We start from the raw sequence: 18,358 nt of genomic DNA on the forward strand, positions 1-18,358 counted from the left end.
TATTAGAAGGCACATGGAGTTTAGTCCTGCCTTGGCCAGTGCATTCTGAAAGTGTGTTTCGGTCTGTAGCCAACAATGCATGTTATTGCAGATCATCTCTCTCCACACAAACTAAAGGCGCAGATGCCTACTTTTTCACGGCTTTTTCATGGACTGTAACGCCATTTGCTTATGTAGTAATTTTAATACAGAATTTACTCTGATGAAATTATTCAGACACTCCAACGCCGCCACCCCCCCCCCCCCCCCAAAAAAAAAAAAAAAAAAAAAAAAATCGGATCTGCACGAGCCGTGAAAAAGGTGCGCCGTTTGCATCCCTGTTTAAACTCATAGTTTAACCGATTTTAACCGGCTAATGAGGCTCGGTGGTCGGTCAAGATTTTTTTTAGTTTTCGCCATCCCTACTCCTGAATGGCTTAAGAAACCAAAATGAAGACTTTGGAGTGGCCTAGTCAAAGTCCTGATCTGAATCTGATTGAGATGCTGTGGCATGACCTTAAAAAGGCGGTTCATGCTCAAACCCTCCAATGTGGCTGAATTACAACAATTCTGCAAAGATGAGTGGGCCAAAATTCCTCCACAGTCATTTGGATTTTTTTTCCCCCTTAATAATAAAAACCTTCATTTAAAAACTGCAGTTTGTGTTATCTTTGTCTAATATTTAAGTTTGTTTGATATGTAAAAGTGTTTTTAATGTGAAATACACCACTCATATTTTTCATACGAGCTCCATCCGGGACATGGAGAACCAAAACCATGACACAAATCTGTCACTCACGAGGAAATTGATGAATTTTGATAAATTTGAGTACTTTTTTGCTTGTGTCTATATAATAAAAAGAAAATCACACGTTGACTTGAAGATATGAAGCTTATCTTCTCATCTCATTATCTCTAGCCGCTTTATCCTTTTCTACAGGGTCGCAGGCAAGCTGGAGCCTATCCCAGCTGACTACGGGCGAAAGGCGGGGTACACCCTGGACAAGTCGCCAGGTCATCACAGGGCTGACACATAGACACAGACAACCATTCACACTCACATTCACACCTACGCTCAATTTAGAGCCACCAGTTAACCTAACCTGCATGTCTTTGGACTGTGGGGAAAACCGGAGCACCCGGAGGAAACCCACGCGGACACGGGGAGAACATGCAAACTCCGCACAGAAAGGCCCTCGCCGGCCACGGGGCTCGAACCCGGACCTTCTTGCTGTGAGGCGACAGCGCTAACCACTACACCACCGTGCCACCCACTTATCTTCTCGTGTTGAAAAATATATTTTCACCATAAGAAGATAAACTTGATCTCTTCGCGCCCCTGTGTAATGTTCATTATATTATATCAGTGGTTCTCAACCAGGGGGGCGCGCCCCCCTGGTGGGGCGCGGAGGTACTCCAGGGGGGTCGCGAGTAGGCTTCATGTATGGAGGAAAAAAAAAATCTGGGGCTAACAAGCTATAGTAGCTAAGCAGATGCAACACATTTACCCATGTCAAAATGCAGGACATTGGACTATTACATACAAATCAATACTATTATAAAATCTATCATCAATCTATCATAAAATCTTGTGTGTGTGGCCGCATCAGTCGGGGGAACTGTGATATGTTCCCAAGCCTTGCAGACTTTATCAGTAATGCAGGCACTTCCCACGATTTCTCATCTGTCTTTCAAGCAGCGCCAGAGCACCTGTCGGTAATGAGAAAACAGTTTGCGGCATACTTCACAGAGGATTATCGCTCTTTTGCGTGGGTTCGAGATCCATTTGTGTGTACTGCTGACGAACTTCCAGTTGACATGCAGGAACAGCTTATTGAGCTGAAGAGTGACAGTAGACTTAAGGCAGTCTTCACCTCATGCCCTCTTTCGACATTCTGGGCAGCATTGATGCAGGAGTACCCGCAACTGTGTGACGTAGCCTTGAAACTGCTCATCCCATTCGCATCGACCTACTTGTGTGAGGCAGGATTTTCAAAAATGACTGCGCTCAAAACGAAATATCGCAATCGTGCGCAAATTGAGGATGACTTGAGACTGTGCTTGTCAAACATTTCGCCAAGAATCGAGGATCTTTGTAAGGCAAAGCAGGCTCAGGTCTCGCATTAACGCAAATGCAGATCACAAAGGCACAGTAAAAAGTAAAACCTAAATTCACGCCTGGTCCCAATTCCCAATGATATCAATAGCCAGCTAATGATAAGCCTAATAAAATACCTAATAAAAACACATAATAATAATAATAATAATAATAATAATAATAATAATAATGTCTATTAATAATAATAATAGCATAATAATAATAATAATAATAATAATATCAACAACCAACAACAGCAATAATAATAATAATAATAATAATAATAATAATAATGCCTGAAAGAACATAAGTCTTGTACTACTGCCAACAGCTTAGTAATGATAATAGGCCATAATAATAATAATAATAATAATAATTATAATAATTATAATTATAATAATGCCCGAAAGCAGATTAGAAATGTGGTGCTACTGCCAATTATAACAATAGCCTAATAATGATAATAGGCCTATGTATTTCTATGGAATGGATAATGCTACTACTGCTGCTACTACTACTACTACTACTAATAATAATAATGATAATGATGATAATAATAATAATAATCTAGCCCGGGGCTATCTATCTATCTATCTATCTATCTATCTATCTATCTATCGGTCGATATAAGGTGCTGTAGGTCGGGTGGCGTCACTGCGGGTGAGTGTGTTTTGGGGGGGGGGGATGGGGGCGGGGCGAGAAGAGGGGCCCCCAACTGCAATGAACCAGCTTTGGTGGGGCCCAGGTTGCAAAAGGTTGAGAACCCCTGTATTATATGAACACCTCCACAAAAATATGTTCATTTTGAACCGGTTTGCCATTTTGACAACACACATCTAGTTAGCGGGAAAACATTGGGAGTGACTTCAGAGTGAAATATCGGGATACATTCCCTGCCTGTGTCCGAAATCGCTCCCTACTCACTATATAGTGGAGACGCTATTTTTGCAGTGCTGTCCGAAACCTTAGTGAGGATTATTTCCAGCCTATATAGTGCGCTCAAAGTATCCCACAATGCATCACGAAAAGTAGTGTACAACAATGGTCACTAACCAAGCAATATATCCCATCATGCATTGTGGTCACGCTGAAAGGAATCGAATGAAAAGTCTCATTTAATTTAATAAAAGGCAGCGGCAAAAAAGAAATTATTCAGCCTTGATTTAAAAAAAACAAAGATACAGCAGAAGCACAGTACTTCGTATTTATTAATGTAGGAAATACGCTTGGTGTAATGTGGATTTATCAGAAAAACACACGCATGTATTTATTATTTTGAAAACCCTCCAGCCGACTGATCTGGCACGTTTTAATTGTGCGACAGTAATGACATGAATACCAGCGCGACGGAGTAGTGTCCGAAAGTGCTTTTTCATTTTACCAATAAGCTCACTACATAGTCCTCTATATAGTAATTCCCTATGTAGGGAGTAGTGAACGAGTGAGTGATTTCGGACACAGGGATTCTATCCACATGCACTGGATATGTGCAGTCGTGTGCTCTGATTGGCTATTCTACTACTAAGATATCAGCTCATATACTGTGAGCAGAGAAAAACAAAATGGCGGAGCATCTTGCTGCACCAACCGTGGATGAAATAAAAACTTGACTTGAAAACAAACCCCCAAAAAGCAACAAAATGAGTATTTCATGGTAGGAGTGTGTGTGTGTGTGTGTGTATATATATTATTATTCCCCCCCCCCCCCAAGAATTATTCATATTATTATTTTTTTTTTTTTTAAAGATTTTTTGGGCTTTTTTCACCTTTATTGGATAGGACAGTGTAGAGACAGGAAATGAGCGGGAGAGAGAGACAGGGAGGGATCGGGAAATGACCTCGGGTCGGAATCGAACCCGGGTCCCCGGATTTATGGTATGGCGCCTTATCCACCTGAGCCACGACGCCCCCATTCATATTATTTTAGCATTTTCACAAATTATTTTGTCGGACGTTTTGTACAATGCAAAGTTTTTATTTATCAAATTTGCAAAAAATAAAAAATGCTCCGTCTTTAAAAATCCAGTGAATGTGGATAGAATAAGTTATTACACTCAATCTTGTTGTGCACCGCTTGTAGCCAAGTAAGTGCTACGCAGATCGTCGGCTATCAGCTCATATCAGACTTGATTTGGTCGAATAACTTAATTATACATACAGGCCACTTTTTCGATGGAATAAAAACATGTATTCTATTCCTTTCTCGCGGGTTTCATTCGTTTGGTTCGATAGTAGGGCTGTGCCGATAGACGATGCCATCGTCCATCGACGATGGTGGTCATCCATCACGATGGAGAGCCACCATCGTGATACCACGCCCCCTCCTGTTATAAACATGCATATACGGTATCATCTGGGCCTATTTAACCTAAAAAGTTAGGTTTTTTTTGTTAGTTTAGTTAGTTTTGTTTAATATATAAATATATAACATATTATAAATACATAATTATATAAATCATTATAAAGTAATATCCTATTACCGCTTGTTCACGTAGGCTATGGTGCAGGGACGTGCTAGTGAACATAACATGTGGTTACACAAATACCGTATGCTACTAATAATAAATTTTGACTTCATTTTTTAGCCTACACTATACTTTTAATGTAAAATTTGTCATGTTGTTCAAACAAATAGCCACTATTAACGACTTCAGTCGGGAAATATTGCACCTTATCAAATGGCAGTGAAGCGCAGACTTCGGCAGAAGTCAAAACTTTAATCTGGCAAATAGGCCTACTTTCAGACACAAAATGGTCCACTCTAAGCCATAATGTCAAACCAAATGAAGAATGAAGGTGAGTCTGATAAATGTAAAGACAGTAAAAAAAACAAAATTAAATCATGATTTTAAAAGCTGGTGCAATAATTCAAACACTAATAAATTGGAAAAATTAGCGCGTTCAAGTGCGCACTAAAGGCCGAAATGCATCTTCAATTGATATGGTGTAAATAAACAATGAGTAATAGCTTAAGTGTAGTTTCTTCTCATAGTTTGAATACTAGTCTTTCACTGTTAGAGCAGATTAATATCTTGCCGTGATCAGCGAGTGCTCGGGGAGGTTCATTTCCACCTGCGCTTTGCGCAGCTCATTTCTCCGAAGCCAGCTGTGCGCAAACGCAGTGTTGACTGCTCGGCAAACTCCAAACGCTCTGTCTGTACTGGCCCTCTGTTGCGCAAGTGAGTTGGTTATGGCCAGGTTCAAATTGTGCCCAAAACAACTTAACCACGGCCATTTCAATTGCCTGATGGCTGCGACAATATTCGCCCCGTTATGCAGGCGATCTTTTTCTCCTCTATTTTTCCATTTGGCAAGTGTCTCGCGCAATGCGTCTTCTAAATTGTCCGCTGAATGTGTCTCTGGCATGAAACTCGTCTGCAGGCATTTGGACTGCATTGCCCACTCTCGGTCCACATAATGTACGGTAGCTGACGTATAGGGCATCATGTTGCAGCTGGACCACATATCCGTTATCAAGGCCAAATATTCCACATCACCTAGCGCTTTTTTTTTTTTTTTTCTTTACGTGCCAAAGCCTCGGATGAATATCTAATACTTTTAATAATAATAATATATTTAATAACGTGGTATTAAAATGCCCGCCCGCCCGCCCACGATATGATCGTCCATCACGATGTTTGCACTGTAAACATCGTCGATGCCAATTAAGGGGACATCGCACAGCCCTATTCGATAGCCTGCAATATTGTTAGCATATCGCTTATCCTACGTATATTATGTCACTCTACTCAATGGAGAATGGGCGCTGAATATAGTTTACGGTATTGCGTGGCTGTCAAGACATGACGTCACATGTCAGAGCTGATGCGAATATCCAATGAGAGAGCTTTCTGCTGTGCATGCACAGAAGCATTTCATTGTTCACCGGGAAAGAGAGACATGTTGAACGCCCGAATGGCTACCAAAACTTCATTAGATATTCTTCATGCATGTTTACAAGCAGTGGTGAATTGTTACTATTAGAGCTGGGACTTGAGCTCAGCCAAAACTTAGCCAGACACCAAAAAAGCAACAGGGCAAAGGATTTTGCAAGGGATTAGCGGCAGGGTGCCAGGTCACTCCGTTGTGTGTAGTTGTCGATGTTGATTTTAAATGTAAGTAAATTACAGAGGGAAATGAATATCACTCAGACTGAAAAAAATACTGTGGTGAGCGTGCAGCGTGGAAGAAGAGTCTGGAGACAGAAATCTTAGTTTCTTGGTAGTTAGCCTGTGCTACTTGCTGTTGATAGCATTGGCTTGACTGCTTTTATTAGCATTCGTGAACGCTACACTGGCTGGAAGGTGACTTCACTGCTGCACTGATGGTGCTGACTTGTGGTTCAGCACTTTTTTTTTTTTTAACAAAACATTCTGACCACCCTACCAATTTTATTTTATTTTTTATTTTATTTTTTTTACACATAGGCTAAACGAAGGCAACAAGCAAAATTTCAGAAAAATTGGTTAATATTTAGTTAGAGGTGCCACACGAGGTTGCAAATCGGGTTAAGCCATTAACATTAGTTGGTGCGTAGACTGTTGCAAAGAAGATCTCAAACCCCCAAAAAGTCACAGTTCTAGAGGGAATATGCCACTTCTATGAAAAAGAAGAGGCAGGAAGCGTTTATAGACTGATAGAAGGTTAACTTTCATGCACTAAGGGGTTCTTAAACAATGAGCACTGATCGTAATATGCTGATGAAGTTGTGAATGTTTTTCTTTCTATGGTTTTCAGATGGCGAGCAACAGTAATACAAGTAGTACTGGTGGTGCAAAGCACAAAACCAGAAAGGACAATTGTTTGGTTGATTGGTCCCACTTTCAAGGAACTGTCTGGTGCCCCTTTTCCACCAAATCAGTTCCAGGGCTGGTTCGGGGCCAGTGCTTAGTTTGGAACCGGGTTTTCTGTTTCCACTGACAAAGAACTGGCTCTGGGGCCAGAAAAACCGGTTCCAGGCTAGCACCAACTCTCTGCTGGGCCAGAGGAAAGAACCACTTACGTCGGCGGGGGGGGGGCAGAGTTGTTAAGACCAACAACAATAACAAGACCGCAAAAGATCGCCATTTTTTAAGCGACGAGAAGCAGCAGCTGTACAAACACGAAGTCATTTATTATTATTTATTATTATTGCTGTTGTTGCTGCTGCTTCTTCCGTGTTGTTTTTGCTTTGATATTCGCACCAAGGTTTATGCAAATGTAGCGACGTAACTGACGTATACAGCGACGTAACTGACGTGACTTCCCTTAGCACCGCGAGCTATGGAAAAGCAAATGGTTCTCAGCTAGCTCGCAAGTTGAACGTGTTGTGAACTAGCACTGGCCCCGAACCAGCCCTGGAACCATACCTGTCAACTTTGAGGTTTGAAAAAAAGGGATATTTCCCAGATTTTTAACTCAAAATAAGGGAAAATTTCGGAAAGTCATACCCTTCACCAAAAGTGGGTGTGCAGTTGAATGGGGGGCAATTTTCTATCTAGTATTTGTGATTTCCTGTACTCTGGTGCATGTTGATGATAGCCAAGACCCAAACTCAAAATGCTTATGGTTTATAGAGTGCATTTGTGAATAAACTATGCATTTATTTTTATTTGCTTTCAGTGGTACCAGTTATTTCCCAAATTAAGGGCTAAAATACGTATCTTATGTTAAAATAAGAGAGGTCATTATATAACCAGTCAATAAATTCAATTCCATTGCAATTTATTATGGTTTTACCATAGTCATGGCCTCGGAACACTAGATAGATAGATGGATGGATGGATGGATGGATGGATGGGTCAGTCCATGAAATGATATTACTTTTCATTGGTCCGGGTTTACATAATCATTTCATCTTTAATTTCCATGATTTAAAGAAATATTTAGCAGATTATCCATAAATATTGTTTGAAGAAATAAAATAAATAAAAAAATGAAGTTTTCTTTTGAAATAAAGAAATGTGAAACATTTTCTTCCCCTGTGATTGGACACGGATGACACGTTTTTTGTGACATGGAATATTTGCTGACTTTGAGCTTAAATAAACCTTCATTACTTTCTGAGAATTTCAATAAAATTAGTTTCATGGTACTTGCAATTTAGTTTTACACTCACATAAGTTAAGAAGGTTCTATAAACTGGGGCGGCACGGTGGTGTAGTGGTTAGCGCTGTCGCCTCACAGCAAGAAGGTCCTGGGTTCGAGCCCCGGGGCCGGCGAGGGCCTTTCTGTGCGGAGTTTGCATGTTCTCCCCGTGTCCGCGTGGGTTTCCTCCGGGTGCTCCGGTTTTCCCCACAGTCCAAAGACATGCAGGTTAGGCTAACTGGTGACTCTAAATTGACCGTAGGTGTGAATGTGAGTGTGAATGGTTGTCTGTGTCTATGTGTCAGCCCTGTGATGACCTGGCGACTTGTCCAGGGTGTACCCCGCCTTTCGCCCGTAGTCAGCTGGGATAGGCTCCAGCTTGCCTGCGACCCTGTAGAAGGATAAAGCGGCTAGAGATGATATGAGATGAGGTCCTATAAACTATTTAGCTTCGAATTCATCCACTAAAAATAGGTTGTGAACGTAACATTGTGGTGTCCTACCGTGTTACGTTAGAAACCAGGCTTATAAAAAATGATAAAACGAGTTGAAATCATGATTTATGTTTTTAATATAAAGAAGAATATACTACAAAACGATGTAGGTAGAAAGAAATTTAAACAAACGGCAATAAAAGAAATTATCGATGTTTTTTCTCACATCCTAACTTAGCGTCCACTCACTTCCTGGTTCGTTCACAACCTGCGAGACCTATTTACTTAATCTAGGTCAGCTGAACTGACGCGAGATAACTTCTCGCGGGATCTCACACACCACAACACGTGCTCTCGTCGCTATCAATGGCATCAAAATGGCGGCCAGCAAGAGCAGGTAGGTGATATCAGCGTGTCCAGCAAAGTTACGCTTAAAACCATGTTGCGTTCGACCGACAGTTGGTGATATTATGTGATAAGGAAGTCTACTATGTTATTGTGACTTGTATAAGAGCAATTCCAGCGTTATGGACGTGACACTTGAACTCAAAATGGCAACAAATGACCCAGTGCATGTTTTATTGTCTCCCAGTATTTAAACAGGTGTTGCATATTTTAAGGCTGTACCATACTGGAGAAGTGATGGAGCAAGAACAATTCCCGTAGTACATCTAGGGCATGCCAGAAAACGCCAATAAAAGATGCGTTATGGATGTGACAGAAAAAGTATCACTTTTCTTGGGTGACTGTACATTTTTATCAAACTCTGTGAAATTGTAAACCTAATGTCGAAATGGAGATATCCGTTTGATAGAGGGGTCCAAGGTGAATATTAAAAAATCTTTGTTTAAAATATTTTGTATTTCATGCAGAGTTTCGGAAGGAAAAGTCAGCGTTATGGATGTGACGAAATTCCGTTATGGATGTGACGCGTCTGAAATAGACATGGCATATGTTTAGAAAATCAGCAATTTAACCACCATAACCCTTTGAAAAACTCTCTAAATATCAGCTAAAACTATCAAAGTTCTTAAATAATATTTAGGATGGCTATTGTTTTGCTGTTTTGTGGATTTTAGCATACATTTCTGTGGCTTGTGGCAATAATATAGAATTGTACATGATCAAAGTTGGTTTTAGCTTGGGTTTTACATTATAAGAAAGAAAGACTGACAGTGACATATTAGGTTGGTTACAAATTGGTTCAACTTATTCACATCTGTAAAATACAGGCCTAGGTGAGATCTCTGGGAGTGGTTTTGATGTATTACATGTTGCTTTATTTTTGCATGGTGAGGTTGACATTTACATGGAATTGCCCATAACACGACGATATCATCTTGTAGCTAAACATTTGTCACAATGCCGACAATCTGATCGCCTGTTTTGACGGGAAGATTTTGACTTGTTTGTTTTCAGACACTATTCGCTGTCGTGTCTTTGTTACGTTTATCAGCCGTTTTGGTGCATGATCGGCTCATTTAATGTAATTATCAGTGATAAACTACCGATTAGTTTTAAAATCATTAAAAATTGAAAATGCATCATAAATTTTACTTCCTACCACCCTTGTAGACTCCTCGCCGACCAGCGGTTGTGAACGTAACAGGTTTCGACTAGACTCTTTTTGAACATGGTGTCTATAGTTACAATCGAAACCCTAGTTGATGAATTAAAAAGAAAATGAAGGCTTATGAAGATATTTCAAACAAATTTTTTTTTTTTACAGGTTTTAATGAATGAGAAAAACTGGCTGTAAATAACAGGGTATCTTTTAAGCAACACTCCTTTCAAGCTGAATGGTTTTGAATGTAACTCAGACTCGGTGTCCATGTTACACTTGTATGCAAATATTTATGGATTTTATCATACATTGTAGAGCAGGAGTTATCTTAACTATGTTATATTTTCTTATATGGTCAATGCTTCATGGAAATAAAAGTTGTTTTAAGTGACTCCCTCTATGTCACATTTTGGTAACCCCATTTCATGGACTGACCCAGATGTAATAAAGAGAAACTAGATGTAATAAAGAGAGAGTAATACAAGATATTAAACCAAGAGTGATTTAAAATGGGTAAGTTTCAGATAGAAAATAAAATAGACAATGAGTGGATAAAACAGTTAATACACCAATTAGTTTACACTAGGCTATTTATGAGGTCTTAGCCAGGACATACTTGATGTAAACATGTGTAGCTTACCTTTGATTATTTGGGAGGCTTTCGTTTTCCCCATGGAAAATTTCTTTGCGATGGAAGAGTCTGGGAACATTCCAGCCACGCACTTGTTGAAATCATCAAAGAAAGAGAGGCTAATGTTTTTCTTAGCTATTAGCATCGCCATCTTCACCTCAGACCTAATCAGTGTTGCCAGATACTGCTGACGTTTTCCAGCCCAAAATATGTTCAAAACCCGCCAAAATCCACTTGAAACCGCCCAATCTGGCAACACTGGACCTAATCACTTGTTCAGCCTCGCCTCCGGACGGAGTTCTGTAATTACTGATGCCTGAGAGGGCGGGGACGGGAATTCATGGCCCGACTTCCTGCTGCGCCTCTGACAGGAGTTTACGTCATGAATTCTGGACCTACCGACTTTTTTATATTGTGAAAATACGGGATATTTTCGGGAAAATAAAAAAACGGGAAGACATCGGGAAATAAGTCAAAATAAGGGATTTCCCGGGAAAAACGGGAGGGTTGACAGGTATGCCTGGAACTGATTTGATGGAAAAGGGGTATAGGAGAAAGCTTCCTTCTGCTAGGAAAGTCCTTAGTGTGTTCTTTTATCTCCACAAGATACCATAATACTGAAGGGTTTAGAAAATCACAGACAAGTAATAGCTATTGTTACTTTGAACACAGGAAGTTATATTACTGTGTTGTTTGTATTAATATGAAACAGTTAATAAGCCACATTATTTTATATTGTGTCTTGAGTGAAAACTTTAATGGCTTTGTGGCACCTCTAAACATTGTTCAATCTTAACCAAATTTCGCACAATAACTTCTTTTAGGTAATGTAAAAAAAAAAAGGTAAGGTGGTCGTAACAAAATCCTAAAAAAAAAATTTTGGGACCACCCTAGTATGTATAATATCTGATATTCCATTCAGCTAGCATGATATTGAACTCGTTTTCAACTCATTCGATATCATGCTAGCTGAATGGAATACATCTGATATATCACGAAGAAAAGCCAGCCAATATTTAAATATGTCACTCAGATTCGCGATGTATTTTGGATGAAAAATGCGAGTTTTTCAAAATAAGATAAACTTCATGTCTTCAAGCCAATGTGTGATTCTGTTTTTATTATATCAACACACTCACAAAGTACCCAAATTGATCAAAACAATTCATCGATTTCCTCACAACTGACATGTATAGAGATTTATTTCACGGTTTTGGTTCTCCATGTCCCAGATGTAGCACGTATGAAAACTACGAGTGGTGTATTTCACAGTAAAGCACTCATGTCTATGAAATAAATAAATAACAGCATGGTGGAGAAGTCTTAGGTTTATGCAAAGAAATGCTGTAGAGCAGGGGTGGGCAATTATTTTTTCCATGGGGCCACATGAGAAACAGAAAATTTTGTGGAGGGCCGGACCAAAAGGCTGAACTAAATTCTGCATAATATTAATTGTATTTCTTTATATAAAGTAGTAAATAACATTGTTTTTACAAGCTGCTAAGACTGGTAAGAGTATGGAAAAAACGAGGTTGCCTTACAAAAAATGTCATTTATTCAATCAAATTTCCCAAAACAATGATTAACAAAATGTGAACGTTTGTACCTTTTTTTTTTTTTTCCAGTCACATTCACCCCAAAACACAAAGACATCACAATATTGTCTTTCTACTCCAAATATCAAGCAAGATACATCATATTATAATAATGATGCCCACATTTGTAGTTTAATCACCTCATTTGGTGCTTTTCGCCGGAGATCGGCTCCGGCGCCTGCTGGTGACGTCACACGATGTGATTGGCTGGACCGTTTGAAGGATGACGTACAAGTTTGTGGTTGGTCTGGACAAATTACGGAAGTAGTTATCGCGGGATTAGGTTTCGTGGGATTTCATGTCATTTTCATGTCGCGCGCATTGCGTTTTTGTTGAACACAACTTCAAAATAAAAGCAATGCACATTCAGTCCATGCATGAGGTAAAATTAGAAAATACTTTTATTTTGTAATTTCTAATTAACCTTACGCGGGCCGGTCAGAATGAACCAAAGGGCCGGATGCGGCTCGCGGGCCGTAAAATGCCCAGGTCTGCTGTAGAGCAAAGATGCCTTCAAAAATAATGAAATTAAATGAAGCAGCCACAGCTCTTCTGGACACTTTGACTGTCACACTTGCGTCTTCATTTTGCAGCAAAACCCAGCAGCCTTCATTTTTTTTTGTGTGTGTGTGTCTGAAAAGTGTCTCTTATTTATGTAATATGCTGCTTTCTTTACTGACCTACAAACATGTTTTTTTTTTTTTTTCCTCTTCTGTACCATTTAATTTTGTGCTGGAAAACTAATGTTTGTAATCTAAAATGTTTTTGTACTGACTCGATAATGTCGAAGTTGTAAAAAGAGTTGAAATGTGAACTCTGTGCAGGTCCAGGACAGTCTGAACATGTTCTACACTTGCGGTCCCAACGAGGCCATGGTAGTCTCAGGTAAGGACATGTCACTCCTCACGTTCATGCTTTTATTACGAGTTAATCCTCGTGACCTTTCACTTCGAAAGTGCCGCACAATAATCTCACTTTTATTCATGCGGAGTCTGAATAGCTGCGTTTAGACGAACAGGAGGAACAGCTCGTTTCCTGAGTCACCTGACCTAATACCGGATTGTGAAATCCACAAAAGTAACAGATGTCATGAAATATAAAATGTGAAGACATACAGCGGGGTCAAAGTCTGGGCGCATGCTGAAAATCTGGAATTTCCTTTCACGTGAAATGAAAAACGAACAGAAGCTTTTCGTGTTCTGAAAAATTCCAGACGATGAAAGGAAATGTTCAGTATCGTCAATATTCAGTGTTTAAAGGGATAGTTCGGGATTTTTGACATGAATCTGTATGGCATCCCCATCAATAGTGTCATGCAAATACACTGACTTACCCCTGACAGCATCCTGTGAGTCCAGTTCTTGTCCAGTTTTGGTCCAGACGAAAGTAGTCTGGCAAGTTTGTTGGGGTCACGAAAGTAAAACGTTTTTCGTCTCAAAACAGTGTGTGTTCAAAAGAGTGATATATTTGCATCACAAAACCGTTGCCAAATAAAAAGTCAGACCTCGAAATCGCTTGGTACTATTTTCTCTCCCTTCTTATCACTGCGCGCTGCCGGCTTCATCCAGTTGCGGCTCCAGCTTCAAGGATAAGCTGGAGCCGCATAAGTAGGAGTCCCGGCGGGTGGTTTGTATTCGATTCGTTTATATCCCGACCTTGTCAGCTGTCAGATTTATGTTCATGGACCCGGTAAGCTGGTAAATAATATTTATTTTTTTCTTTACCAAATTCTAACAGAAAACGAGAGCGCCCGAAAGGGAAAACCGAGCCGAGCCGCCTCACGGCTATAATGCAAATTGCTTTCCTCCTCAGTATACAAGTGCGCTTCCATGGCAGGGAAAAAGAAACTACCACTGCTGCCTATGTAGTGCCCTATTTATACAAATAGGAGTCATTCAGGATTCAGCCATGTTTTTGCTCCATGTCATGGCTGAATCCTGAATGACTCCTATTTGTATAAATAGGGCACTACATAGGCAGCAGTGGTAGTTTCTTTTTCCCTGCCATGGAAGCGCACTTGTATACTGAGGAGGAAAGCAATTTGCATTACAGCCGTGAGGCGGCTCGGTTTTCCCTTTCGGGCGCTCTCGTTTTCTGTTAGAATTTGGTAAAGAAAAAAATAAATAAATATTATTTACCAGCTTACCGGGTCCATGAACATAAATCTGACAGCTGACAAGGTCGGGATATAAACGAATCGAATACAAACCACCCGCCGGGACTCCTACTTATGCGGCTCCAGCTTATCCTTGAAGCTGGAGCCGCAGCTGGATGAAGCCGGCAGCGCGCAGTGATAAGAAGGGAGAGAAAATAGTGCCAAGCGATTTCGAGGTCTGACTTTTTATTTGGCAACGGTTTTGTGATGCAAATATATCACTCTTTTGAACACACACTGTTTTGAGACGAAAAACGTTTTACTTTTGTGACCCCAACAAACTTGCCAGACTACTTTCGTCTGGACCAAAACTGGACAAGAACTGGACTCACAGGATGCTGTCAGGGGTAAGTCAGTGTGTTTGCATGACACTATTGATGGGGATGCCATACAGATTCATGTAAAAAATCCCGAACTATCCCTTTAAGACCGCGTACAGAATTTCTAGGTCATGATTTAAACTATTTATTAGATTTTCCATGAGTCGTCTCCTTGCCATTAAAGCACGTGTTCAGACAGCGCACTGATGGATTTGATGTAACGTGGATCAGATCACAAACTTGTGGATTGTGTCCCAGCTTGAGTGCATGTCATCATTAAAGCAAAGGAAATTCATTTGATTGTAAATATTTCTAAGGTTCTGTTGTTCACTCTTGTTCTAGTTGGTCAAAACCTGTAATGAGGAAAAAATTTTTACTAAATTAGAAAAGGGTGAAAAATGGAAGAGTTTCACGAATGGGCTCAGACTTGAAACCGAGTTTGTTAGGTAGTTTGCATTGTACAGTACGGAATGCTGCTGCACCTGGATTCGATTCATTATTTTGTAAACTTATTACACTGCATTCCTTCTATAACCAACTCCTTGGAGGATGTCCAAATGGCGAAAACTTAAAAAAAAAAATCTTGACCGACCACCGAGCCTCATTAGCCGGTTAAAGTCGGTTAACCTACGAGTTTAAACAGGGATGCAAACGGCGCGCCTTTTGGCGGATGCCGCCTTTTTCATGGCTGAATCGTGCAGATCAGATTTTTTTTTTTAGGGGGGGCGTTGGAGTGTCTAAATAATTTCATCAGAGTAAATTCTGTATTAAAATTACTAAATAAGCAAATGCCGTTACAGTCCATGAAACATAGGAAGTATAAGTATGAGAAGAAAACAGTAAATCAGAAAGCTGCGCACGTTTTTGCGGAAGCTGCGCAAACGTGCACAGCTTTCTGATTTATTGTTTTCTTATACTTCCTATGTTTCATGGACTGTAACGGCATTTGCTTACTTAGTAATTTTAATACAGAATTTACTCTGATGAAATTATTCAGACACTCCAACGCCCCCCCTAAAAAAAAAAAATCGGATCTGCACGATTCAGCCGTGAAAAAGTCGGCATCTGCGCCTTTAGTTTGTGTGGAGAGATCATGCATTGTTGGCTACAGACCGAAACATACTTTCAGAATGCACTGGCCAAGGCAGGACTAAACTCCATGTGCCTTCTAATAATAATAAAAATAAATAAAAAAAAAAACAGAATAGTAATTTGTAAGCTAAAAAGCCTGTGTCTACACTTTTCTTTCGCCGAGTGGCAGCTGTCTTTAACTGGGGCGGGAGGGCGGGACATGACTGAATGGGTGTTTCTGATTTGTCAGCTGTCGTCCTTCTACCGCGTGGCATGCCCCAAGCGTTTACAACACAGAATTCCAGGTTCTCCGCTCCAAAATCGGCAGCTTCAAAACGATGTTTGTTTGTTTGTTTGTTTTAACCGACAACCAAAAAAAAGGAACCGGTTGATGTTGATTCGGTCAACCATCGGTCAAACGGTCATCGGTTAACATCCCTAGTCCAAATAGTCGTTATACCAAAAAGATCGTAATACTCGCACCTGCACAGGATTACGGTGCAATCAGCACACCTATATAAAAACACACTTACTTTGTGAAGTATTGGGTTGCGTTGCTGATGCATTACTGAGCCTTATTTCCTTGTTTGGGTTCCTGTTTCTCATTTTTGATTCTGCCAAGTCTACGATAGCCTGTTTGTGCCTTGCTCGACCTATTGCCAGTTTTACGATTTTTTTTTTTCTGCTGTTCTGGATTGTTTACCCTCTTCACTTGTATTAAAAAACACAGCTTCTACACTTGCATCCGCCTCGCAACCATCTCTGACAAAGGGAAGCACATTCACCTGTTCATACGTCATGTTCAGGAACAAACTAATGTTAATGGCGCTAAAACGGCCACCGTCAAATGGTGCGGTTGGGAGTCTTGTTCTCGGACTCGACTTGGATTTTTTTTTTTTTAAATAACTTGGACTTGAACACTGGGGACTCGAGGTTTAGTGACTCGACTATAACACTGCTGCACGTGCAGTGCGATTAGGACTAATTACCATGCACCTGTTCCCGATTAGAGCGCAATCACAGTGCGCACTTATAAGGGCTCTCACTACACACAGAATTTGTAAAGTATACACTCTGTGCCTTGTGTTTCACGTTACCAAGCCTTTTGTACCACTGTGTTGATATTCTGGTTTCCGACTCTGTTTTGGATTTTGCCCTTTGTCTCCGCCTTTTAATATTCTGTCTTGACCATTGCCTGTTTCTCAACGCTGATTTTTGATCGCTGATTTTGGATCTGTTTTTATATAAAACTCTTCCAGCGATTACATCCCTCTGTCGCCTGCATTTTCTGAGAGACAAAGTATCTTACGTTTACGAGTAGCCATGACAACAGTGATTGCAGAGTAAAGACTTGAGTAAAACTGCTTTTAGCTCGTAAAATGAAGTCCTTTTAACGAGTTGTTTTTTAAAAAAATATATATATAAATAAGTCAGTGATCTGTTCTCAAATTGGTAGTGGTTGACAATTAACCTCATTTAAGTCTTTGTTTTAACCCTTTGTAATGTGTATTGTTAACCTGACTATGGATTTGATTGTTTGTTTGTCTCTGGTGGGAAGAGGAGCGCACGGTTCGGTGGTTTTATTTCAATTTATTTATTTTTTTGGGGAAGAGTCTGACTCACTGTCAATAAAGGCGAATAATAAACGAGAGTTGTATGTGAGAGTTCGTTATAGCGGGGTTGCAGTGTACATAGGAATGCAGTGTAACCAGTCAGTTACGTAATATTGGATAGGTAAACGCTTGCATTTAAAATCATATCACAGCGTACTTTGTCCTTTCTGTGGATGAAGTTTAAGTGTCCGATGTAGCCTAGTGTAGGTTGTGTATGAAGGTTATTAGCGAGCAGGTCTCCCACGAACTAGACGGGAATCAGAAAGACGCCAGGCTGTCATGCATCTGTTAATTTTGATAGTTCACTCATAAAAATTTAAGGACGAGTTAAAATAACAAATTGTTAGACACAATTCTTCTTGACAGATGCACAAAGTGCCATTAGAGGACGATTATGTGGGCTTAAAGCTCATAGGCAAAGGTTTTCAATTTATGCACATTTGAAACTATGTTAAACCCTGTGTAATTTTCTTCTGGTCCCAAGAAGTATTGTTAATAAGTAATAATAATTAAAATAAGTTAGCGTGGATTGCGGCGAATTTCTGCTCGTCGATTTTCGTGACCACTCGGTGCGTGACGTCATTCATGGCAAACAAACCGCTTGAGTTGAGTCCAACTTTGGTTTATTTGCATTGCCGTTCGGCTTGAGTGCAGACGTGCGTTCGGGAATTTCCAAAGAAAACCCATGCCTTATTGTTATGCGGTGAACTGTAACAACGGGACCGGTTCAGGAAGAAATTTTTACCTTTTTCCGAGAGAGGAGAAGAGGCAGAGAGAGTGGATTGTGCACATGAAGCGAGAGGGTTGGCAGCTGGGTAAATACGCCACTCTG

The 18,358-nt window shown here is 40.2% G+C and overlaps 1 protein-coding gene across 2 annotated transcripts in view; it reads left to right on the forward strand.

Moving 5' to 3' along the window:
* flot1b (flotillin 1b) overlaps positions 1-18,358 on the forward strand; it is a 57,821-nt gene that overhangs the window by 6,495 nt on the left and 32,968 nt on the right. For both annotated transcript variants that reach the window (XM_060921574.1, XM_060921575.1), the window contains exon 2: positions 13,192-13,252. In XM_060921574.1, the coding sequence (XP_060777557.1) occupies positions 13,210-13,252 (43 nt within the window). In that variant the 5' untranslated portion in view covers positions 13,192-13,209. The remainder of the gene's footprint in view (positions 1-13,191; positions 13,253-18,358) is intronic.

The sequence above is a fragment of the Neoarius graeffei genome, chromosome 5, assembly GCF_027579695.1.
Source record: "Neoarius graeffei isolate fNeoGra1 chromosome 5, fNeoGra1.pri, whole genome shotgun sequence".
NCBI classification, from domain to species: Eukaryota; Metazoa; Chordata; class Actinopteri; order Siluriformes; family Ariidae; genus Neoarius; species Neoarius graeffei.